The sequence below is a fragment of the Chinchilla lanigera genome, unplaced genomic scaffold (genome assembly GCF_000276665.1).
Source record: "Chinchilla lanigera isolate Chin_1 unplaced genomic scaffold, ChiLan1.0 scaffold00144, whole genome shotgun sequence".
Taxonomy (NCBI): domain Eukaryota; kingdom Metazoa; phylum Chordata; class Mammalia; order Rodentia; family Chinchillidae; genus Chinchilla; species Chinchilla lanigera.
In genome coordinates this window covers 1,941,537-1,966,396 of record NW_004955545.1, presented here as the reverse complement: position 1 = coordinate 1,966,396, position 24,860 = coordinate 1,941,537, and the positions used below count along the sequence as shown (strand labels likewise).

Sequence of the window (24,860 nt, the reverse complement as noted above, 5' to 3'; positions counted from 1 at the left end):
ATAATCCCAGCTGCTCAGGAGGCTAGGCAGTACTGCAAGTTAGAGCCTGTCTGAAAATAACTCAAAGGAGGGGGCTGTTGGATGGGGATGTGGGTCAGCGGTAAAGTGCTTGCCTGTCCTCCAAAAAATGAATCTTTCCTTGAAGACTTGTAATAAAGGACAGTAGAGAGCATCTAGGTAAAGGAAAGTAAACTACTTCATAGGCGTTTTACTAAACTACACATGGAAACCTCTGAATCCTAACTTTAGATTTCAATATTAAGTAACAGTGGAAAGTAACAGGGCCCTCCAACTTTGAGAAAGGAGGACTGTAAATTAAGGATACAGTCGAGAAAACAATGTTCACCAAATACTCCTCTATACATCTCAGCCTCCCATGATAGGCAGCAATCCTGTGATTACTTCTGGTTCAACAGCTCTGAGTGGAAGTTACTGTCATTTCTAGTCAAAATCATTTCAGAGTGGATATAAATTCTTTCCTCTTCTCCAAAGCTACCTGGTGCATCTGTAGTCCCAGCTACAGGGGGGCTGAGGCAAGAGGATTCCAGGCCAGCCTGGGCAATACAGTAAGATGCTGTCTCAAAAAAAAAGCTACATGTTGGGATGGTATCCCAAGAACCCGTGTTCCTAATCTTGCCTACAAGATAATTACTTTCCAAAATGTAGGGACAGCAAAAGTGATAGATATAACACAAACAAGAATTAAGGACTTCCTACTTCAGCAAAGCAACCTGAATATACCTTCATACTAACATTATTTGGTTTTATCTACAGGGCAGAAAGCATGTCTCTTTATGAAGTAGAAAACAAAATATTTAAGGGCCACATGGTGGTGCTATTTTACAGTACTCTGAGGACTTTTTTAGATACACTTTGTGCAGGAAATTAAAAGCTAGCAAAATGGATTCCTTCTGAGTGTGTTACAAATGGCATCACCAGCGAGGCTCCCTTCTAGGAAAAACCACCATATGCACAAGTGCTTCTGTGTAGTTCCAGAATGAACACATGCAGTTCCTGAACGAACAGCATTCACGGGCCAGTCTAGAAAGTCTGGCCCAACCAAACTAGAAACACCCACAAACACCTTCTTTCGAGCCTGGCTTTATCTGGCCTCAGGTGTTTCTTGTCTGGTATCAAGGAAGACATGTTCACCTTCTTTTTCTTTTTTTTTTTTTTTTTGGTTTTTCTCCGGTACCGGGAACCGAACTCACGACCTTGCACTTGCCAGGCAGGTGCTTTGCCGCTGAGCTAAATCCCCAGCCCCCATGTTCACCTTCTAATATGATCAGTTGCGGCTAGAATCTCCTTCTCTCTTGATCTTTGCTTTTATTTCATTCTATCATAATGGGTTATTTTATGTCTATATGTTTCTCATAAATCACAGGGTAGGAAGGGGGTAGGAAAAAATGAAAAATAAAAAAACCCTTACAGGAGGAAAGGCTGTTTTCCTAGGAACTTGAATCTGTAACTGTATGATCTGATGAGAGTGGCTAGGCCCTTCTGACTCAGTTCTCCTCCTCAGAATTTAGCTTACAAAATGAAATGTCCCTAAAATAGTAACCATAATAGTGAAATGAGTCGTCTTAAAATTATGAGTACCTGCCAAGTGTGAAGGTGCACACCTGTAATTCCAGCACTCTGGGAGAGTGAGGCAGCAGGATCACAAGTTTGAGCCTAGCCTAAGCAGTTTAGCAAGACTCTCTGAAAATTAAAAAAAATAAAAAAACAGCCAAGTGTGCACCTCATTGTGAAGGACCTGGGTTCAATTGCCTGTACTAAGAATAAATAAATAAATAAATAAATTCTCAGTACTTGCCACATAGAAGGCACTGAAAAACTACTTGGTAAAGAAATGAAAAGGCCAGGCAAGGTGGTACATGCCTGTAACCCCAGCACTCCAGAGGCTGAGGCAGGAGGATCATTCTGAGTTCAAGGCCAGCCTGGGCTACATAATGAGTTTAAAGTCAGCCTGAACTATAAAGAGAGACTGTAACTTAAAACAAAACAAAACAATTGGCAACTTGTTTTTCTTTTAAATACTTCATTAAGGAATGATAATCAGCAATAAGACATCAGAATCAAACTCAGGGCCTCGCGCTTGCCAGGCAGGCGCTGTGTTTTAAAAAAATATTAATTATCCTATCACACTGTGAATACTCATGCACAAGTATTTTAATGAGATTTCTTACTTGAAAATTTTTATTGCAACTGGGAATAAAATATATGGCTAGAGAATGCAGCTGTGACTGTTTTTTGTGTTACGTTTTTGGTGGTACTGTGGATTGAACCCAAGGCTTTTGCAGCAAGCTATACTCCTTGTACTTTTTATTTTGAGGCTGTCCTTGAACTTGCAATCCTCCTGCCTCAGCCTCCTGAGCTGCTGGGATTAAAGGCAGGCACCATTGTGCCCCCGCATAACTGTTTTTTTGAGTACATACTTGAAACTAAGTAGTAGTCAGATGGTGTTCTCCAGAGTATTTGACTGTGGTTATAATAACACTATCTAAAGCCAAGACATCTACCTAAAGGTAGTTTGCACAAAGTGTTCAGGTCTGGTAGCACTCACTCACCTTGTGAACTCTGGAGATAAGCCTTGTTACTCCTTTCAGCATTGTTCTGCACTCTGAATAAAAGTGAAAAGGTAAGTCATAACTGGGAAAAGGTAACACTGACACACAAAACTGACAATATTTAGAATATATAAAGCATGCCTATGAACTGATAAAAATGGGTGAAAGACATGAATAGGCATTTCACAGAAAAAGGAAGCAAATGACTAGTAAGTCCATGAAATTCTCAATCTTCAAATGTGAGAAAGTGAGATTTCTGGCAAATCCTGACTGGAAAGAGTTAAACCCCTGCTAGAGAGAGCAATTAGGAGAAGCAGAGAGAACTGATAAGCAGCCCTTGGTGCCAGGGCCCCAATTCCTCTCCACCTCTAGTGAAGTAGGAAGGAGACAAGGTGGGGAGAAGGCTGTGTCAGAGAGCTCATTTAGTATGTAAAAAACATACCACAACTGGATACTCACACAGCTACATATAAATACATACACGTTTAGTATTCTCTCATGTTAATGCACTAAATTGTACATGTATCCATTTACTAAATGCTAACTTGGCCCTGAATGTAAGGCTCTGCTATAAATCTCTGAGAAACCACCCTGATGAAACAAAAAACGCTAAAGGGGGCTTACCCAACAATCTGCACTTATGCAATAGACCCCCAGGGGTCTCAAAGCCTAAAATAAAATAGCCAATCACGTTATAACAACTCTCCAGGGGCAGAGTCCCTTTCTTGCCAGGTAATAAAAAGGGCTGAGAACAAAGCAGCTCTGGCTCTGGGCTCCCTGCTTACTCTCACAAGGCAGCTGTCCATCTCCTTACTTCTCTCTTCTTTCCAATAAGGTGAGTTCGTTTCTCCATTGAAACATGTATCTTAAACTTTTTATTAGTATCATGTTTACGAATCCCAGATGAGTAAATCCACCCTCACTGCAGGTGCGACACTAACAAACTGGGGAAATGCAAATTAAAACCGCGAGGAGGTGCCATTAGCAACCACTATTTGGGGAAAACAGAAAAGTCAGACAATAGCGAATGTTAAAGTGGTTATGGAGCACTGGGAAATTCATTCCACTCCCAACAGGAGTACAAATATAAATGTCTTGGAAAATAAACTTAGTGTTACCTTTGCAAAGATGAATATGTACACCTCTATTACCCAGCTATTCTAGTCTTTGGTAACTTATTTTACAAAAACATATGTACATTGGGATATATGAGGATGTTCATGTGGGTAGAGTATAAATGATAAAAAAACTGTAAAGATACAAATGTCGCTAGGTAAAAGAGCAGATAATTACAGACATAGTTATATAGTGGAACGCTATACAGCAATAAAAATGATACATCAACTCCCAAAATTAATACTGAGTGAAAACTATTACATCTATTACATGCTAAAATTATATAAATTTTGAATCATAAAACATTTTGGGGATACACACATTTAGTAAAACAAAGGTAAGAGAATGTTGAAGCAACATTTAGAATCATGAAGATTTTTTTTTTTAGAGACAGGGTCTCAATATGCCATTCAGGAAGGCCTTGAGCTCACTGTGTAGCCCAGCTGGTCACAATGATCCTTCTGCCTCAGCCTCCTGAGTGCTGGGATCACAGGCATGCGCCACCATGCCTGGCTCTACATTTAGAATAATGGTTACTCTTAGGGAGAAAGGAAAGGTTGGGGCAGGACACATAGGAAATGGTAATGAACCATCTGTAACGCTGGATAATGGATACATGAATTACTTTTATACCGTGTTATATTTATCCTTTTATATGTTGGAAATTGTTAATTTTTAAAAATCTAATCTTTTAAGAGCCCAAAGAAGTTTAGAATACTGTACTCCCTCCCTACCCATAGGGGACATAATATGTACCAATTCCAAACCATATGTATGTTTTTCCCTATATATACATACCTACAATAAACTTGAATTTATAAATTAGGCACAGTAAGAGATTAACAGCAACAACAGAAACAATAGGCCAATTACAACAATGTACTGTTGTAAGTTATGTGAACGTGGTCACTGTCTCTTAAAATATCTTACTGTAATACCGCATTTCTTTTTGTTTTTCCTAGTACTGTTATTGAACCCTGGACCACATGCATACTAGGCAAAGGCTCTACCACTAAGCCACAGTGACTTCTTTAAATTTTAAGAGAAGGTCTTGCCAAATTGCTCAGGCTGGCCTTGACTTACAGTTCTCCTGCATCAGCTTCCCACACAGCTGGGAGGCCTACACCCAGCTACTTTCATCTTTTCTGAACTGCTAAAAGCACTCTTTTTTTTTCTTCCTGTGTTGGGAATCAAACCCAGGGCCTTCTCAGTATAACACTCTTGCACTCTGGGACCATTGTAAGTAAAATAAGGGTCACTCGCATTGCAATAGAGTGACAGTGGACCTGATACTAGATGGATACTGACTGGTGGGCAGGTGGCATATGTAGTAGTATGGCACAGTGGATATGTTGGACAAAGGGATGACTCCAGTCCTAGGCAGCACAGAGTAGAATAGCACAAGATTTCACTGCACTATTCAGAATGGCATACAATTTAAAATTTGCAAATTGTTTATTTAATTTTTCATTTAAGATTTGTTTTTTTTGGTATTGGGAATTGAACTGACGACCTCATGCTTGCCAGGCAGGCTCTGTACGGCTGAGCTATATCCCCTGGCCCTCATTTAAGATTTTTGACCCACAGTTGACTCTGGGTAACAAACTGCAGAAAGCAAAATCATGGACAAGTAGAGACTAGTATACTTAAATAAAACTCTCAATATCTAATAGTGATAGAATAACTATAGTAAGACTCTAGGAACTCAATTATTTCATTTTGCCTCATCATTTTCCCCTTTCTTTTTTTGGTTTTGTGAGACAGGATTTCAGTAACGTAGGTCAGGGTGGCCTTGAATTCACTATGTAGCCCAGGCTGGGCTCCAACTTGACGTGATCTTCCTGCCTCAGCCTCTGGAGTGCTGGGATTGCAGGCAGGTGCCACCATGCCCGGTGCCCCATCTTTCTTAAAACCAAAATTATTAAAGCAATAACAGGGCTGGGGATATAGCTTAGCGGCACAAGCACCTGCCTGGCAAGTGCAAGGTCCTGATTTAGATTTCTGGTACCCCCCCCCAAAAAAGCAACAACAACAATGTTGCACCCATTTAACTCAAGTTTCTGTGTGCCAAGCCCTGTGAATGACAACGAGCAAGCTGTTACAGCCCCTGACCTGGGAGAAGTTCAAGAGAATCATACACTTTGAATTTCACCTCCTTTTGAGTTTTATGTTTACTTTTTGATAAAAATGGCAATGTATTCCTTAATTCAGTATTTCAAGAAATGTGTGATGGGGGGCTGGGGATTTAGCTGAGTGGCACAGCACCTGCCTGGCAAGGGCAAGGTCGTGAGTTCGATTCCCGGTACCGAAAAAAACCAAAAGAAAAAAAAAAAAAGAAATGTGTGATGTGCTTCCACAAGCTTATACCATACAGTAGCCAGTGGTGACCAGAACGGGTATGGTTGCTACTGGGCTGCCTTCCCCCTATCTGTGGGATTCCAGGCCTCTTTCTATATCTGAAAAATCAGAGGCTTAAAGTAGCAGTTCCCAGAATAAGCTTGGTAAATATTCACTAGTCATACAAAAAACACAAAAGTTTTGAAGTCAAATAATTTGAGAAATACAGGGAACCCTGTTGGTCTCTCATTGTACCCCGGAAAGAAATGGCGGTGGGTATGAGGAAAATAAAGACAAGAGACAAGAGCTGGGTCAAGTGGAGTTACATCTTACCTGATGGGCAAGAAGACTGACTTCAACAGTAGGGGCATTTATTTTATACCCTTGCAAAGTTAGTATCAGGAGAGGTAATGTTGCTTAGCGACTAATGACTATAATTGTCCAGGCAGGATGCTTTTTTCAATACTGAGGTAACTTGACTGTTTAAGGCACTCTGGTTCCCTTCAGTCCTTACACATAGTACCAGCTCCAGTGGCTCCCAACAGAGAGATCATGCAGTTCTTCACTTCTTGGTCATTCCAATACATATTAGTATATTAAAAGCTTGGGGGTGAACTATAATAGAATCCATTTTAAACTGTTTCCTAAACTTACCTGGCCTTGGCAGCCCTTTATTGCAAAGCAGTATTAATATCATTCTTCCTGATCACCATGCAGGCAGGGTCTGCTACTATATAGAGCAAGGTGGTGGCTTGTGGGTATGTGCGTGAGCCCAGTGACAAAGCTCTACTAGGCCACAAGCTGGTGAAGCCCATCTGCCTTGCTTGTTAACTATTGTTTTTTACTTCCCTTGTCTTATAATGCTCCCACTGCAGACTGCCACCCAATGCCCACTACCACCTGGTACCAAATATGACTATCAAAAAAGGGTTAGCATATTGGCCTGAGATTTTTCTCCTTAGCAAGGCCTGCTTGCAAGGTTGGCCCTTAGCTGGAGTGTGGGACCTTGGACTTCAGGAAGACTGCCATTATTCCTAGTCTGGTTAAGAGTAAGTGATTATACTGAACATCTGCTTTCCTGCTGGAACTTGAGAATTTTGGTACACGCTTAACAGATTATGCCTACATGACTGGTCCCCAATAAAAAAGGTAGGCCAAGAGTTTCTGGTAGGCTTCCTGATAAACAACATTTCACATGCGTTGCCACAACTTGTTACTAGGTGAACTGTGTCCTATGTGATCCCATTACGAAAGGACTTCTGGATGCTTGTGTGTGGTTTCTATCATCCCATGTCCTTTGTTGATTTTGTTTTGTATTCTTTTACTGGAATAAGTCATGGCTGTAAGTACAACTGTATGCTGGTTTCTGAATCCTCTTTACCAAATTATAGAACCCGGGAGTGGTTTTGGCAACCACCAGGACAACCAACTCAGTACCCAACACCACCCAACATCACCTCCACCTGGTGCTCAATACCACCTGACACTCACTACCACCCAATTCCTATCTTTTACCTACTTTTCTTTACTGCCTTGCTTAATCCTCCCCCATGTAAACTACCTCAACTTGTGCCGATAGCATTATCTCCCTAGATCTGTGACTAGCTCACACTCATGTCAACCCTACGCCTCAGCAGCAGCTGATTTCTACCCCTAATCCCTCCTATCCATTCTCACCTCAGAAGATCATTGTCACTCCAGCAGTACCTGATCTGTCCGACCCTTGTTCCCCAGATCTTCCCAATGCCCTGTGGAACAATTACAGTACAATGGAAGAGCTATGGGTTCCGTGGGGTGGGGGGGCTGGGTCTTGGCAAGGAAAGATTGGGTTACATGGTTTAAAGGCCACTTCTTTGGTTTTGCAGTGCTAGGGATCAAATCCAGGGCCTTGTGCATGCTAAGCAAGCACTCTACCACTGAGTACGTCCCCAGCCCAAGGCCTCTTGTTCCCACAGGTGTGCTTGTGCATGCTGTTATTCTGGCTGTGTTAGACACTATAGGAAATGCTGGTCAGGAAAATGCAAGCAGTTCACCATTCTAAAGCACTATTGCCTTGCACATAAATCACACCAACAACTGATCCAACAGCTTCTAGCTTTGAATGTCTAACTTATTTTCTCCATTGAAGCCTTAATTAAAATCCTTCTATAATATTTCCTCATCATTTTAAAGATAAAAGATATAGACGTAAAATGAGATATTGTATATACATTTGTATATAAGAATAACAAGATATTTAAAAAGAAGGGGAGGCTGGGCAAGAATCTCAAATCTGATCCCAAAGAGAAAAAAAAAATGTCTGGATTCCAAAGCAGATATCATAGAGCAAAGCACATTTTCATTGTCATTTTAAAATATCTCCAAGTAGGAAAAAAAATCCAAATGACAAACAAAATGAGTGCAAAAGAAAGGAATATTTGCTTATTTTAAATTCTAGGGCAACATAAAGACTAAAAGTTCCTAATACTATGAAAAATTGGGTACTAATCCCTCCCTACCATGTTTTTTTCTTCCAGTCCTGGAAGATTGGGGATTCAGTACTGGGGGTTGAAATCAAGGCTTCCTGCATGCTAGGCAAGCATTCTACATGAACTCTATTCCCAGCCCTTTGAAAATTTTATTTTGAGATAATGTCTTGCTAACTTGCCCAGGATGGACTCGAACTTATGATCCTCCTGTCTTAGCCTCCCTTGGTAGCTGGAATTATGGGCATATGCTGCCATGCCCAGCTGGGTAATAATTTTTGCTTTCAGTCTTTACATGTCCTCTGAACACAGTAGTAATTTTTAGAGTACTTGGTATAAAGTAAATATTTTACTTATAACTAGAAAGTAGATAAGAGATAGGCTTCCTATTAACAATGAGTTATGTAAAATTTAAAGCTGAATTGTAAATATCTCCAGGCTTTCTAGGACAAAAACAAAAAATTTCCTAGAGATATCGTTAAAGTACTTTTTTTATCTAGTTAAAAACAAATGCCATCATTCGATGGCTTTTCCCATTATTTACTTCTATCCAAAGACAAAAAAGACATCTGCCCGCACCCCAATCATTCTTTATTTAAAATAAATATATCTCAGAGACAAAGAATTTCCTTAAGCTTTAAGTTATCTGAAGCGTTACCAAATGCACTTGGAAAGGGATATTAGTCACTGTTGTATTTAAAACTCAACCACCCTGCTGATGAAACATTTTAGCTAATGTTAGAATTCATCCCTGCTCTCCTTTTTTGTGGTACTGGAGATTAAGCCCAGGGCCTCACACATGCTAGGCAAGCTCAGTACTACTGAGCTACATCCCCAGCCCTTTTTATTTTGAGACAGTTGTTCTACTTGCCCAGATGGGAGTCAAACTTGGGATTCTGTGATCCTCCTACCTTAGCCTCCAAAGTAGGTGGGATTATAGGCATGTACCACCATCCTTTATCTCTTTTTTATTAAAAACAAAAAAATGTATTCTTTCCTACACAGGCCAAATGTAACCTGAGAGAGGTCAGGAAAAGCTTGCACCAGGTTTAGAAAGGTATCTTGGGCTATACACTAAAAGTTTAGGGGTCATTACAGTCATAGGCTCTTTTTTTCAAATTAAGCTATTGGTTTTGATATATCTGCAGATTCACAGTTGAAAGAAATTATACACGTTCTACACATCCTTTACTCAGTTCTCCCAAAGACAACACCTTACAAAACTGCAGTATAGTATCATAACTAGAATATCACATTGATGTAGTCAGGGCACAGGACAGATAGATCATTTCAAGGATTTCTCATGGTGCCCTTTTACAGCCCCCTTTCCTTGTGTCCCTCTTTCCTCTTCATTCTTTAACTCCTGATAGCCACTGATCTGTTCTCTATTTCTCTAATTCTGCCACCTCACAAATGTTATATAAATGTAACCATACCATATGTATAAGACACGGTTTTTTTCACTCGTTGTGATTTCCACCCATTGTAATCCCAGGAGATCAACCCAGGCTACGTGTTGCATGAATCAACAGTCTGTACCATTAACTGTTTATATTGTGTTGTGGTTTGTTTAAGAATTCACCACTGAAGGATGTCTGGCTTGTTTCCAGTTTTTGGTTATTAATAATAAAGTAAGCTGGGCATGATGGCACATGCCTGTAATCCCAGCATTTGGGAGGCAGAAGCAGGAAGATCACAAGCTCAAGGCCAGCCTGGGATACATAGTGAGTTTAAAGCCAGCATGAACTGCATAGCAATACCTTGTTCCAACAAAGAGTAAGAAAGTAACAATGAACATTTGCTTTTTTTCTTTTGTTTTGTTTTCTGAGATAGGGTTTCAATATGCAGTTCAGGCTGGCCTTGAACTCACTATGAAGATGAGGCTGGCCTCAAACTTGCAGTGATTCTCCTGTCTCAGCCTCCCAAGTGCTGGGATTACAGGTGTGTGCCACCACGCCTGGCCTGAACATTTGCTTTTGATAAAGAGAATCATAGATTCTTAAGGTTAAACTGATCTAGCCTAAAAACTGAATTAGCTCAAAACTAAACTGATCTAGTCTAAGAACTGAATTAGTTCAAAACTGAATTAGCTCAAAACTGAATTAGCTCAAAACTATTATTAGTAATAATGCTGGCAGGTATGGTGGTACATGCCTGTAATCCCAGCACTCAAATTGATGTGAGTTTGAGGCTAGCCTGAACTACAATAGTGTATCAAGGCCAGCCTAAACTATATAGCAAGAGCCTGTCTCAAAAGGCCACACAAACAGAGCTGTGAGTTCAAGGCCAACATGGGCTACATAGTGAGTTTAAGGCCAGCATGAACTGCACACATAGCAAGACTCTGTCTTTAATAAAAAAAATCTTCAAAAGAAAAAATTGAGTAGGGGAGAAATGTTAGTAGATTAGAAAGGAAGTCTGTGTTATGAAATGGAAATACAAAAAAGGCGTCTTCTTATTGTCAACTATTCATAATACAGAAATGACAGAACTTAAAAGCAGTAATGACACTAAAGAAATCCCACTAGAGGTCAATGATTATAGTAATTCTATGGGAGGTGTTGACAGAGGTGACCAACACCTGACAAGCTGTCCTGTAATCAAAAAGTGAAAAAAAAAATTATAAAATATTTATGCACCTTCTGGACCAAACAGTATGGAATCTGTTTGTTACTTATTCAAAACAAAGGGGTTCAAAAGGTCATACAATTTAGATTAGGTCTAACAGACCACATAATTGAAAAATAAGGGAGGGCGAAACACCAACCAGGACGTCCATCATCAACATCTTCACCATTAGGTTTAGTGGGGAGACATTTTACTGAAATTATAGCATCCACAGAGAAAAAGGAAAGGGCAACATGAGGGTGTAAAGTGTGTTGTTCAAAGAAGACAATAACATAAACAGAACTCAGAAAGAAGGCTAGATACTACTGTCTAGATTGTAACTAGGAGGCTGAGGCAGGAGGATTGCCATGAGACCCTGTCTCTAAACAAAACAAAGCAAAAACAAAACAAGACAAAAGAAAACAAAAAAACCCTTTGTTTCCTTTACTCCCACCACTCTGACAGAAATGTGTGGGTTTCCCAAAGCAAACAATTCTCTAACTCTGTGGATAACAATTGGGGGTCCTACTATGTAATGGAACAGGACACTATCTACCTTCAGATTATACAAACTAAAGGTTCTGTTCCGCAAGGCTGCCCCTCACTTCAGAAGCCAATAGCAAGTGGCAGGACCTTAAGTTACCCATCCTTTTAACTGATTTGGCTATACACTACGGATTCCCACAAGTGTTCCTCAAGTTTAAGAAGTTGCTAAAATGACTCAGAACTCAGGAGGTAAGCCCTTATGTTTATTGGAATATTAAAATGTAAGAAAGCAACCACATGAAGAGGTATACAGAGTGAGGCTCAGGAAGGTCTTGGATACAAGAGTTGTTAATTCTATAGAATTTGGGGTGCATTCCTGGCACATGGACACTTTCACTAGCCTGGAAACTCTGCAGACTGACTATTAGTCCACTTTCCCTGGAGGATGGACAGTGGTGCTGACAATTCCTAGCTTCTAATTAATCATAGCTTAGTCTTTCTGGTGACCAGCCCTCATTCTGAAACTATACAGAGCCCACTGAGAGTCACTTCATTTAAAAAAATTCTAGCATTCAAAAAACCCAAGGGATTCAGGAGCTGTGTCAGAACCAGGCCAAAGACCAAATACAAGAATAAAGATGCTCTTGGCACCCTATCACTCAGGAAATTAGAATGGTTTTAGAAGCTGTGTCAGAAACCTGGGTCAGAGACCAAATATACATATATTTTATTATGTCACATGTGGTAACTGGATTTTAAGTGCCTACCACTTTCACCACTATGTTGTATCTTCTCCTAGGCAACCTCACTCTTTCATTTGTGTGATTTTCTGATCCTGATCTTAGCTAAGGATAAGTGAATTGATAACCTCATTTAAGTAATTGTGAACCTTATCCAGTTTGTTGAAATTTTTACTAACAAAATTTATATATTAATGGTTTCGAACACTCACTTATAAAGTTAATCAGTGCAAACTAAAAAATGTTTTGATAATATTTTAAATCAGAAATTATGGAATGGTTGCAGTTATTTAGCTTTTCCAGCCAGGTGTGATGGTGCACGCCCCTAATCCCAGCACTTGAGCTGGACTCCTGAGAGTTTGAGGCCAGCCTAAACTACATGGCAAGACAATTTCTCATAAAATAATGAATGAATGAATAAATAAATAGAAGCTTTTATTCTGTTCACACACTACTCAAATATTTTTTCTCACTTCTGGCAATGAGGATTGAACTCAGGGCTTTCCACATGCTAGGTCAGTATTCTGTCACTGAACTATACCTCTGGCCCTTTATTTTATTTATTCATTTTTGTCTTTTTGAGACAGGGTCTCACTATGCAGTTCAAGCTGGCCTTGAGCTCACTTTGTAGCCTAGGCTAGTATCAAACTCACAACGATCTGGTTCGCCACCATGCCTGACGCTTACTTTTATTTTTAAGACAAGGTCTCACTAAATTTCCCAGTCTGGCCTAGAACTTGTGATTCTTATGGCCTCAACTTCCCAAGTAGCTACCATACTCGGCCTGTTTGTTTGTTGTACTGGGGATCAAGAACCCATATACTGTGATTGTTTTGCTTTTCTAAATCTTTCATCAACACATCTATTCTGATATGACTGCTTAGCATCCCTCTCCCTGGAGCATTTGGCGATGAGGATCTGGAGGCATTTCTGGCTGTCATGCGTGGGCAGAGGAAGGGAGGATGCTACAGAGACACCTTGTGGTGAAGGCCAGGATACTGCTAAACATTCCACAAGGCAAGGCAGTCCCTCACAACAAAAAATGGCCTATTCCCAAATGTCAGTTGTGTTGAAGTTGTTCTAAATCCTGAGTCCTATAGGAAAAACTGGGTTCAGAAAAACACTGATCTAAATCCTGAGTCCTATAGGAAAAACTGGGTTCATGGATACAGTTTGAGGACTGGTGTCATCAAGGAAATACTGGAAACACAGGCAGCTCTGTTGACTGCCTGTTGTTCTGCTTTAAGAAACTTCAATTACACAGCCTTATTTAAATTAAACCCTCATTTAAATTAAAGCACAAAACCATGACGTAAGGTAGACCACTTGGCAGGTTAGCCATGAGTTGGCTACCATTATGTATTAGTTTCCTATTGCTGCTGTAACAAGTCCCACAAACTGAGTGGTGTAAAACAAGAAAAAATTACCTTATAGTTTTGTAGTTCAGAAATTTGAAATAAAAGTGAAGAAGCACTGTTTGCATTTCTAGGAAGTTCGCCTTTTTAGGAGTCTCTGTTATCTTTCTCAGACCCAAGGCTGCCTGACTCAAGGCTCCCTTTTATTTATGAAATCTGTAGTACCAGGTTTGGAGTTTTTCTCACATTGTATCACTTTGCCACTGATTCTTCTGGTTCTTTCTTCCGTCTTTTGAAGATTTGTAATTCAGAGGGCATACTGGATAATCTAAGATAATGCCCATTTTTGTTTGTTTTTTTGGTAGCAGGAGTTGAACTCACGACCTCGCACTTGCCAGGCAGGCATTGTGCCACTGAGCTACATCCTAGACCCGATAATGCCTGTAATTTAAGGCCAGTGATGAGCAACCTTCATTTCACTTGAATCTTTCTTTATCTCCTTATAGTGTAATCCCTGGGTCCCTGAGAGTCCACAGATGTAAAAGGAAGGGAAATCCAAGCGATTGTTCCCCCAAATTGCTTTTAATTGCTTTACCCTTCTGGGACAAATACAGACTATGAAATCTGGGATTATGTATGGATTTTAAATCCATAGCTGTCCCGAATTCGATCACAAAATGCCAGGGTACTTTGAGAAACAAGTTTTGAAGGCCCACAGAATGACAGTTTTGCTTTTTTTTATTTTACATTTTAATGGTGGGAAGGACACAAACTACCAATTACGCCCACAAACCTTATCAACATCAACGTTATTGTAAACGATAACATAATCATACTCTACACTTTCCCTGTGCCTAGGAGTTAATTTCACTTTTACATATATTATCTATTTCACACACACACAAACCCTAAGGCATATTTGTAGGTAACTAATTTTTATGTCCAATTTCCGATAAGGAACTAAGAAAAATATCTTGCTGGAGGGCACACAAGACTTAGAAGACCAAGGCCGGCGTGGTGGAGCGTGCCTGTAATACCGGCACTTGGGGAGTTGAGACAGCAGAATCACAAATTCGAGCTCAGTTAGGGCAACTTCGCAACTTAGTGAGGCCCTAAGGAAAAAACACTACCACCACCATCAACAGACTGAGGATATAGCACAGTGGGAGGGTTCAATCCCCCAGGACTGCGGGTAGATGGTAAGAAAGTCCCGGAAGATCAACTACAGAACTGAATTAGAAATATGTGGTTTCCCTATACCGTAACACCATTCTGCCTAAAGAACTGAAGATATGCAATGTTTTTGTGCGTAAAAGACACAAAAGCATCACAGTGTATAGACAGCTGTATGAAATTCGAAAAATCTTGAGTGGATTAACAATATCAACAAAAAACGACACCGCTGCGCCGCTTCTTCCGTGGGTCCCAGATCCACAACTCAAAGCCCGGGAAGAAGCCCTCTGCAGGAGAGCGGCGACCCTACTGACCTTCCTCCCTCTCTCACAAGAGCTTCGGAGTCTCACTCCACCCCCTCATCAGTAAAATCCTCTGCCGATCAGTTCCCTCACCGTTAGTCAAGGACCAGGTCTTCCGACGTGGTAACCAGCATACACAACCAGTGGCCAGCTCCAAAGCGCCGGTCCCGCAAATGCAGACAGCTCAGGTCCTACGCCAGGAAGCCACACAACGCGCAGTCGCCGAGGCCTCCAACCGCCAGCCAGCGGAGGGGCGCTACACCACCCCCGACCCGCTCTGGGTGGCCAGCAGGAGGACAGGGTAACAAGCCTCAGCGCCGCGGCGACGAGCCCAAACAGGTAGGTAGTCATAGGTCTCTACCTACCTCTCGGATAGTTCCAGTCGTCAATGCTAGCTCTACCCGCCTTTGCCCCGTCTTTTTCTCCTCCGCCCCTACGGCCGATGAGAATGGAACAGTCCCGCGGGGGGGATTGTGGGAGGCGCAGGCGCGAGGGGTGGAGGGTGGGGGGGTGGAGGCGGCGGCGGCGGCCGTGGCGGCGGTTGGTGGCCGTGGGGGCGGGGAAGGGGGAGAGGAAAGAAGAGGAGGAGGAGGAGGAGAAGGAGGAGGAAAAGGAGGAGGAGGAGGAGGCTTGGGTACGCGCCCGCGCCGCCGAAGGTACGCGTGAGGGCCTGCGCCACAGCTGGTTTGACAGGGGCGCGGGGGGAGCACGGGGGCCCGCGCGAAGAGGCGCCCCTGAGCGAACGCGCAGAGGCTGGCGGGCGTGCGGGACGGGGGGCGGTGGTGTTGGTGGGCGCGGGAGCGAGAAGCCAGATCCACTCCTACGCGTGCCGGCGGGCGTGCGCGCTCGGCGGCCGGAGTCGGGGAGGGGGGGCAGTGGGAGAGCGCGGGGAGGGAGGAGTGGGAGGCGGCGGGGGGGCGAAGCGCCCTTCGCTCCCTCCCTCCTGAGAAGCCGCCGCCGCCGCTCTGCCGCCGCCGCCGCCGCTCCCGCCGCCATTTTGGGTTCGCTTTGCGGAGGGGGAGACGATCCCCGTCTTGGGTGCGGGACCCGCCTCCCCTCAGTTTCCCCCTTTGAGCCCTCGGTCTTTCCCTTCTCTCTCGCATTTCCGCCAGTCCGCTCACCCGCTGGCCGCCTCCTGACAGGCGGGAGAGAGCCGCTATGGACTGAGGGAAGCGGAGGCGCCTGGCAGCCACCCCCTCATCCCCACTTCCCTGCACTCTCATCGCTCTCGGCCTCAGCCTCTGACACGGTGAGTGGAGCGGTTCGGGCAGGCTTTGGGGCCTAAGTACGCTTTCTGCGACTCGGCGCTGGCTTCCTGGGATCTCCTGTCATCTCCCGGACCCTCAGGGGGAGCGGCGGTAGGATGGGGGAGGGGAGGAGGGAAGGGGATCCTGAGCTTACCGGGAAGTCCCTCCAGCCGGGGGTGAAGGGGTGTCCCTGACAGGCGGGCTCCTGGCTTGGGGACCGGGGCGGGAAAGTAAGCGAGGGAGGCGGAGTCGGTTGTGCCCCTGACAGGTTAGTTTGTGTCTGGAGGCATGATTAGAGCATCTCCAGTTCGAGTCTGCTTAAGGGATGAGCGTAGCAAGAGAGACTGTCGTCAGAGGGCAGTTTACCTGTGTGACAAGGTCTGTGGTGCCCCTGACGCGCTGAACTATGTGTAGGAATGAAAGAATGATCTCAGTGATAGAAGTTTGATAAATGTCACTGGTTAGTTTGTACAGGGAAAGAGATGTTTTTGGTTTGGAAGACAGATGGTCTGTTGGTGTAGAGCGGCTGTGTTTGTGTGTTTATGCAAGGATGGAAAGTGTTCCGGAAGAGTTTCCCTGTATTTGTCTAAGTGTAATGGAGTTCTCCTTATAAGTTAGTTTATTTTAAAAATAAATGTTGGGATGTTTTTTGCAGGTTGATACGTGTGTGTATTTTAGGGATTGGGAATCCCTAATTGTCGAGAAAGAGCAGTAAAGGTATTATTCTGGACAGTGTAGTATATATGTCTATATGTACTTTGAGGGGAAGAAACGGCATAACCAATTGAGGTCTTAGGAATAATTTGTGCCTTTGAATATAGAGTGAATTATGTAAATGTGAAAGTCCAAAACATCTTTCACGGAGTAATTGTTATAAAGGATGGGTAACCTTTTTTTATTGTTGACATGGATTTGTAGTAACATTTTATACAGGCTTTTATATTCAGATGTTTCAATTTTTTGTGATTCCAAATATCTGAATATGGTAGAGCAGGTATTTTCTCCCGTTTTATGAAACAGGAAATTGAGGCATAAAGAGGTAACTTTTCCAAGATCACGTGTTAAATTGGTGACAGAGTTGAGATTATAGTTCAGATATTTTAAGTATACTTCAAGTTTTATCCAGAATTGCATTCATCGTATTGTAATGCCCCAAGAGGTCATTATTGGCATAGGTGAGTATATTGAAAAGACAGGGGCAGAAGTGACTCGTTGGATTATATTTGGCAGAGACAATAGTGTTAAACATATATATGGAATGTAGGTTGATCTTGCCTGTCTGACTTGTATGAAATAAGTATCCTTGACTTTATTCTCTTTTTGTTTTTATTTTTTTGAGACAGGGTTTCGTTATGTAGTTTAGGTTGGCCTTGGACTCACAGTGTAGCCCAGGCTGGCCTTGAACTTGTAGGGATCCTCATGCCTCAGCCTCAGGAGTGCTGGGATTACAAAGCAAGCACTCCTTGACTTTATTTTGTGTTTGTGGAGGAAGCAGAGTCCCGCCCTTTGCAGTACTGGGATTGAACCCACAGTCTTTACACTGAGCTACACCCCCGGCCTATTGATCGATTGACAGTCTTGCTAAGTCACTAAGTTATACCGAATGCATTTGAACTTAAAATCCTCCTGCCTCAGCCTCCCAGAGTGGTAGGGTCACATGCATATGCCACCATGCCCAGCTGAAGCAAAGTATATCTGACACATTAGCTTGTGCATTTGAGGGAGGGAAGGCTTTCACAGCTTGTAGCAGAGCAGCTGCACAGGTGCTGACAATCTAACTTTATTTTTTTTTATACTTTAGTGTGAGGTTTGAACTCAGGGCCTCATACCTGCCAAGCATGAGCCTACTACTGAGCTACACCCCCAGCTGGACAGTAAATCTTTGGAAGGATCCTCTTTCATTCACTTAGTAAAGAGTGTTTGTTGAATTACCTATTCAAGAAATGGTCCCTGCCTTGAGGTTAGAATAATAAAGATGCCACTGTTGAAATAGTCTGGGTGCACATGAGAGGGGAGTTGTCTTGACAGTCACATGTATTAAGTTGAGTGAGGGAGCAGCTCAGTGTGGAATTGAATCAAAAAACCTTTAAAAGTCTATTTAACTGAGACTGGAGGATTTCAGGTTTGAGCTTAGCTTCTGCAATTTAGTGAGACCTTGTTGTTGTTATCTTTTTTACGTTTTTATTTTTATTTTTTTGAGATGGAGTCTCTACATAGATCAGGCTGGTCCTGAACTCAAGGTGATTCTCCTGCCTCAGCCTCCCAGCTCCTACACCTTCCCTGAGACCTTGTCTTTTTTTTTTTTTTTTTTTTTTTGTGACAGGGCCTTACTAGGTAATTCAGGCTGGCCTTGAATTTGCAACAATCCTTCGGACTCAACTTCTTGAGTGCTGGGATTGCAGGTGTGTGCCACCACACCCGACTGAGACCTTGTTTTGAACTAAATTGGAAAAAAAATGGACTGAGGATGTAGCTCAACGTGAAGGCCCTGGGATTGAATCCCCAGCACCCTCCCCCCACAAAATTCTACTTTTTGGAGGGAATTTAGATGTTTCGGACCATTTAATATGGAAGGGTACAAGAGCATTTAAGAATCTAAGCTGAAGGGCTGAGAAGATAGCTCAGCAGCACTGCCTGGCAAGCACAAAGCCCTGAGCTGGATTTCTGGAAAAGAATCGAAGCTGGATAAGGTAGACCACACCTGTAATTCCAGCATTGAGGAGGCTGAGGCAGAAGGATCACTGTGAGTTTGCAGCCAGGCTGGGCTACAAAGTGAATTAAAGACCAGCCTGAACTACACAGCAAGATCATGTTTCAAAAAACCAACCCCCCCCCCAAAAAAAAAAAATCTAACAGAGTGGCCAGTTTGTGGTAGTACATATACCTTCTCTGGCATTTTCTTTTGGCATTTATGAGTACGCTGTTTTGGGGGATTTGTCATTGTTGATATATGTTGCCTCTGGATATTGGAACTTCTTGGTTGGACTGAAGTAAGGAATTCTCCGAAAGACTGTTTTCTTTTTCTTAGGGTGTGTGTGTGTGTGTGCATATGTGTGTATGTGTGTGTTTTGAGACAGGGTCTCACTGTACAGTTCAGGCTGGCCTTGAGCTATGTATGTAGCTCAGGCTGGCCTGAAACTCATGGCAACACTCCTACCTCAGCCTCACAAGTTCTGGGATTATAAGCATGCATACCCTATCACTCCCAGCAAAAGACCAAAAGATTAATTTTGTATTAAGAATCCCCTCTATGAATATAAGGGAAGAATGTTTGAACTAAGTCACTTTAACTGTAGTCCTCTGGAAAATGGAATGTTTCTTGATGTGTTAGAAGGGCCGGGCATTTAGCTCAGTGGAACAGTGCCTACCTGGCAAGTGTGAGGTACTGAGTTCAAGTTCTGGTACCCCGCCCCGAAAAAATAAAATAAATCACTCATCTTGATATGTTAGAATAGTGATTCTTAGTGTTTTTTTGGGGGGGGATGGGGGGGTGACTTACCCTTCTGAGATTCTGGTGGAAGATAGACCCCACATTAGGAGATGATCATAAGCACAGTCACAGGAATTTCAGTAATTTAAACTGTAATGAGCTGGCATGGTGGTTCATTCACCTCTGTAATCGCTGCACTTGGAAGGCTGAGGCAGGAGGATCATCGAGGAGTTCAAGGCCAGCCTGGGCTACATAGTGAACCCAAGGCCAGCCTGAACCATACAGTGAAACCCTGTCTTTAAAAAAAAACCTGAAAAAAAAAAATACAAAAAACCAAAAACCTGTAATGAAATGGAACCAACTTATATTCAGGTCTTGTTTGCCCCTTACCCTAGGTTAAGTTTGTGTAGGAGTAGAGATGTTGGTTTGAGTTTAAGGTGAAAGATTCTGCCATAATATTTGAAGATACTGACAGAAGAAATTTAAGAACATTTAAAAAAAACTTTTATTTATTTTTTACTGTACTGGGCATTGAACCCAGGGCCTGTGCATGTACCATGAATCCAGCCCTATTTTATCTTTTCTTCATGAATTTATTTCTGCAATGTTAGTACATGATCTTGAATTAGGTTTGATAAGAATATAGCACAAGTGTGCATAGTGTTATTTTGTAGCATCTTTATTCCTTTTTTTTGGAGACAGGATCTTGCTATGTAGTTGAGGTTGTCCTCAGACTCACTGTGTAGGCCGGCTGGCCTCAAACTCAGTAATAATCCTTCTGCCTCAGCCTCCCAAGCGCTGGGATTACAGGTATATGCCACAATGCCTAGCCCCAAATTCTTGAGAAGTAGGCTTATCTCTTTTTATTTTGAAACTGAGATGGTTTGAAGTTCATTATATAACTAAACACTGTATTACTCCTGTGCAGCAGACATAAAAGATAATTATGTGGCCTCTGTCTTGAAGAGATTCTAATGTAATTGAATCAGTGAATTGTATGATAATAGGGGCTCTCAGAAGGACTAGGGGAGAAGCATATTTCTGTAAATTGAGATTTGATAGCTTATTTGCAAAGTTTGCCGCTGTTCTTTGGAACCTGTAGTCTTCATGGTCTGTGTACAACTTGGTAACAAAAACTTGAGTATCATCTGATGTTTTTGGATAAAGGAACGACCTGGTTTGGAAAGGAGTCAGACAACTGGGCAAGGTGGTGCACACCTGTAATCCGAGCACACAGGAAGACTGAGGCAGTGGAGGGGGGTGGTCACAATTTTAAGCCCAGCCTGAGCAATTTAGCACTTTTTTTTTCAAAATTTAAAAAAAGATTTAAAAAGGGGCTGAAGGTGAAACTCAGTGTGAAGGTCCTGAGTTTAATCCCCAGTACCAGCCCCGACCAAAAAGGAAGCAAACATTGGTTGTATTCCTTTGTTTTGTTGTTTTGTTTTTTTGGACATGGACTTGGCTGAGTAGTTCAGGCTGGCCTCAAAGTAGCAGATTCTTTCTGCTTGAGCTTCTTGAATGCTGGGATTACAGGTGTGCACCACCATGGTGTTGGTGCCTTCATTGCTTGTTTTGGGATATATTTCTGTAGTGAGTTAATGTAAATATGTCATTTGGGGGGTATATATACACCTAGAAAACTCTTGTATGGGTAAAATTCAGAAGCTGTTTGATAGACTACCCAATCTGAATCTACAATTGGAAACTAAAAATGATTATTGCAGGCCAAGTGAAGAGTTGTGCATATGTGTAATCCCAATATTCTGGGAAGCTGAGGCAGAAGGATCCAAAGTTGGAGCTTAGTCTGGCCAATTTAGCCATTTAGAGAGACCCTGTCTCAAAATAAAAAAGGGCTGGATATATATTATACCTCAGTGTGAAGGACCTGGGTTCATCCAGTACTGAAACAAAACAAAGACTGCAGTTTTTAAAAGAGCAAGAAATTGAAGGAAGGTGTTTTAATAGAACAGATTATAGGATTCAATAAGGTAATGAAGATACTTTATTTTTTGGTCTTCTTTGAGACAGGGTCTCACTATGCAGTTGAGGCTGGCCTTGAACTCAGAGTGATTCTCCTACCTCAGGCTCCTGAGTGCTGGAATTACAGGCATGTGCCAGCATCCCCAGCCCTGAAGAAATATTAATGAAAAATAGTTTTTCTTTTCTTTATATTGGTATGGCCCTTTGTAGTGTAGATTTGTGAAAAGTTTAATTTTCTCCATTCTTTTTTATTCCTGGGGATTGATCCCAGGGCCTTTCCACTGTGCAACATCCCCAGGGTCACCTGCCCCCTTTTAATTTTTTGAGACACGGTCTCACTAAGTGGCTAAGTTGCCAAGTTGTCCAGGCTGGACTAGAACTTGTGATCCTCCAGCCTCCACCTACCAGAGTCCTGGGATTATAGTTAATTTTCTCCAGTTTTGAATGGGTAGTATGTTGATGGTGTTACTTTTTCATTTCATATATGTCATATATATGTGTAATATGTATGTATACATATTTATAAACTTGTATAGATGTGTATACAATATTATATGTAGTAGATACTTGATGATTTAAACTAAAATACTTTTTGTTGGGTATGGTGATGCACATCTATAATGTAGGGGCTGGGGATTTAGCTCAGCGGCAAAAGCGCCTGCCTGGCAAGCGCAAGGTCATGAGTTCGGTTCCCGGTACCAGAGAAAAACCAAAACCCAAAAAACAACAACAACAAAAAAAAACATCTATAATGTAAATTACTCAGAAGGCTGAAGCTGGAGAATCACTTGAGCCCAGGGATTCAAGACCAGACTGGGCAACATAGTGAGACCCTACCTCAAAAACAAAGCAAAAATGCTTGTAAATCATAAAAGAAAAATGAGTTAGGAACTTAAGGATAAAGAATGAGGAAAGATTTTCATGTCCTTTTCTTACGTTGTATTTTAAAACTGGAACATAGCTTCCCCAAATCTTCCTGGATACTGTCTTTTCAGTATTAGTAGTTCCACTTGGATTTATTCCAAATTTCACCCTATGTCTTATTAACAGGAAATTGGCTACTTTCATTCCCGCCCAGAGTGATCTGCATTTACACAGTCAAGTCTTACCATGTGTGTAGGTGGTGGTCTACAATTAAATAATTTCATGTTGCTATTGGAGTAATAAGTATTGGTCTGGGTATTTAAAAGGTAATATACAAGCTTACTGTAATCTGTAAGGTCTTTTTTGTGTCAGCCCTTCCAGCACATGAGACAAGTTAGACCTGGCTTGCCAAAGGAGAGGGAAATGCCTGTAATATGTTTTGATGTGTTTACTGCTAGTTATCTTTTAACGTTTTCCTCAAAATTAGTTGTTGAAATACGTTTCTCTTTCTTTGTATGAAAAGGTTAGACTTTCTGCCTGTTAATGTCATTTTAGTCAATAATTGCCAATCTTATATTTCACCTTTAAGCAATTTTTTTTTATAGTGACTGCCTCACTGGGGATGTTAATGGTAGAGCATGATGTTGACTCAACATAATTAAAAACTGCTCCCAATGATGACATAATCTTTTTTCAGTTTTACTCTTGCATTTCTTTCATTGACCATCTAAATTTTCATGTTTGAAGAATTTAGGAAATTTTAATTTTAGCATTGTTTTTACCCTTCATAGTTTTTAGTCGTTTACCCTGAAATAGAAGCAAAGTAATGACAGTATTTTATATACTTTTTTTGTTGAGTTTTATTCATTGTTTAAATGTAACAGATTTCAAACCTAAGCAGTAATAGAGTATAATGAGCCTTTATGTACTCAATATCCAGCTTCAATCTTTATCAACGTAATTTTTTAAAAAATTTATTACAAGCCGGGGGATGTAGCTCAGCAGCACAAGTGCCTGCCTGGCAAGTACAAGGTCCTGAGTTCGATTCCCAGTACCAAAAAAGAAAATTATTACAATAAAAGACACATTGCCATTAATCCAACTCAGTATACTCCCCCTCTTTAAACTGGGCATGGTGGCTCATACCTCTAATCCCAGGACTCTAGGGCAGGAGATACAGCTCAGCAGCACAAGCGCCTGCCTGGCAAGCACAAGGTCCTGAGTTCGATTTCCAGTACCAAAAAAAACCAGCAACAACAATATAAAAAACCCGCTATCTTTTCAAAAAAACCAGACAGCAACAAAAAAAAAGCCGGGCATGGTGGTGCACACCTGTAATCCCAGCGCTCACGAGGCTGAGGCAGTAAGATCGTTGTGAGTTCAAGACCAGCCTGAGCTACAAACTGAGCTCAAGGCCAGCCTGAACTGTAGAGCGAGACCGTGTCTCAAAAAAGACAGAAAAAAAACCCCAAACAAACAACAGGGCTTTGGGAGGCTGAGGCAGGAGAATTGAAAATTCAAGCACAGTGTGGACAATTTAGCAATTTAGATCTTGTATCAAAGGAGGCTGTGGCTGTAGTTCAGTGGAAAGGCCCTGGGTTTAATCTGCAGTACATGGGAAAAAACAAGTACTCTCCTTGCTTGGAATACACTTCTTCCATCATTCTTGCCACTTTCTGAAGTAATTCTGGAAGTATTTTTTTGGAGAGTGTTTTTATCAGATAGGATTAAAAAATATAGCGCATGCTGCCGCTAAGTGCTACCCAACCAGAAAGGCAGGGTTATAGAAACATTGAGGTGTATCCTCATCCATATGGTCGTGGTACCATGTAAACTGCTGGTTCTTCCCCAAAGTGGAAATGACCATGAAAGGTAAACAGTTCAAATGAGTTTGAGACTAGATAGCTATAGCAACACAACTAAAGGAACTGAAAAAAGGACTTGTACTCTGCTTCAAAAAGTGACAAGAATGATGGGATAAGTGTGTTTCAGGTAAGGAGGAGTATTTTGAAGAGGATTAATGGCAGTGATTTTTACTGTAAGCGTTTGTTGTGTTTTTTGATCATATCTCTTTTTTTTTGTGGAACTGAGGACTAAACTTGGGGTCTTTGTACTGAGCTAAATCTCCAGTCCTTTTTATATTTTTTATTTTGAGAAGGGATCTTCTTGTTAAATTGTGTGGGGTGGG

The 24,860-nt window shown here is 41.8% G+C and overlaps 2 protein-coding genes across 4 annotated transcripts in view; one reads left to right on the top strand and one right to left on the bottom strand.

Moving 5' to 3' along the window:
• The window catches only part of Dap3 (death associated protein 3), a 30,167-nt gene extending 14,778 nt beyond the window's left edge, over window positions 1–15,389 (bottom strand). The window contains exons 1-2 of the mRNA XM_005411615.2: window positions 15,245–15,389; window positions 2,571–2,623 (exon numbers count right to left, since the gene is read on the bottom strand). Of these exons, the coding sequence (XP_005411672.1) occupies window positions 2,571–2,612 (42 nt within the window). The 5' untranslated portion in view covers window positions 2,613–2,623; window positions 15,245–15,389. The remainder of the gene's footprint in view (window positions 1–2,570; window positions 2,624–15,244) is intronic.
• Window positions 15,390–15,740: 351 nt separating this feature from the next.
• The window catches only part of Ash1l (ash1 (absent, small, or homeotic)-like (Drosophila)), a 171,752-nt gene continuing 162,632 nt past the window's right edge, over window positions 15,741–24,860 (top strand). The window contains exon 1 of one of the 3 annotated variants that reach the window (XM_013508235.1): window positions 15,741–15,807. The gene's annotated coding sequence lies outside the window, so the exon portion shown is untranslated. Of the gene's footprint in view, window positions 15,808–16,174; window positions 16,401–24,860 lie in introns of those variants that run through there. The other 2 variants (XM_013508236.1, XM_013508234.1) reach the window with 2 other exon arrangements.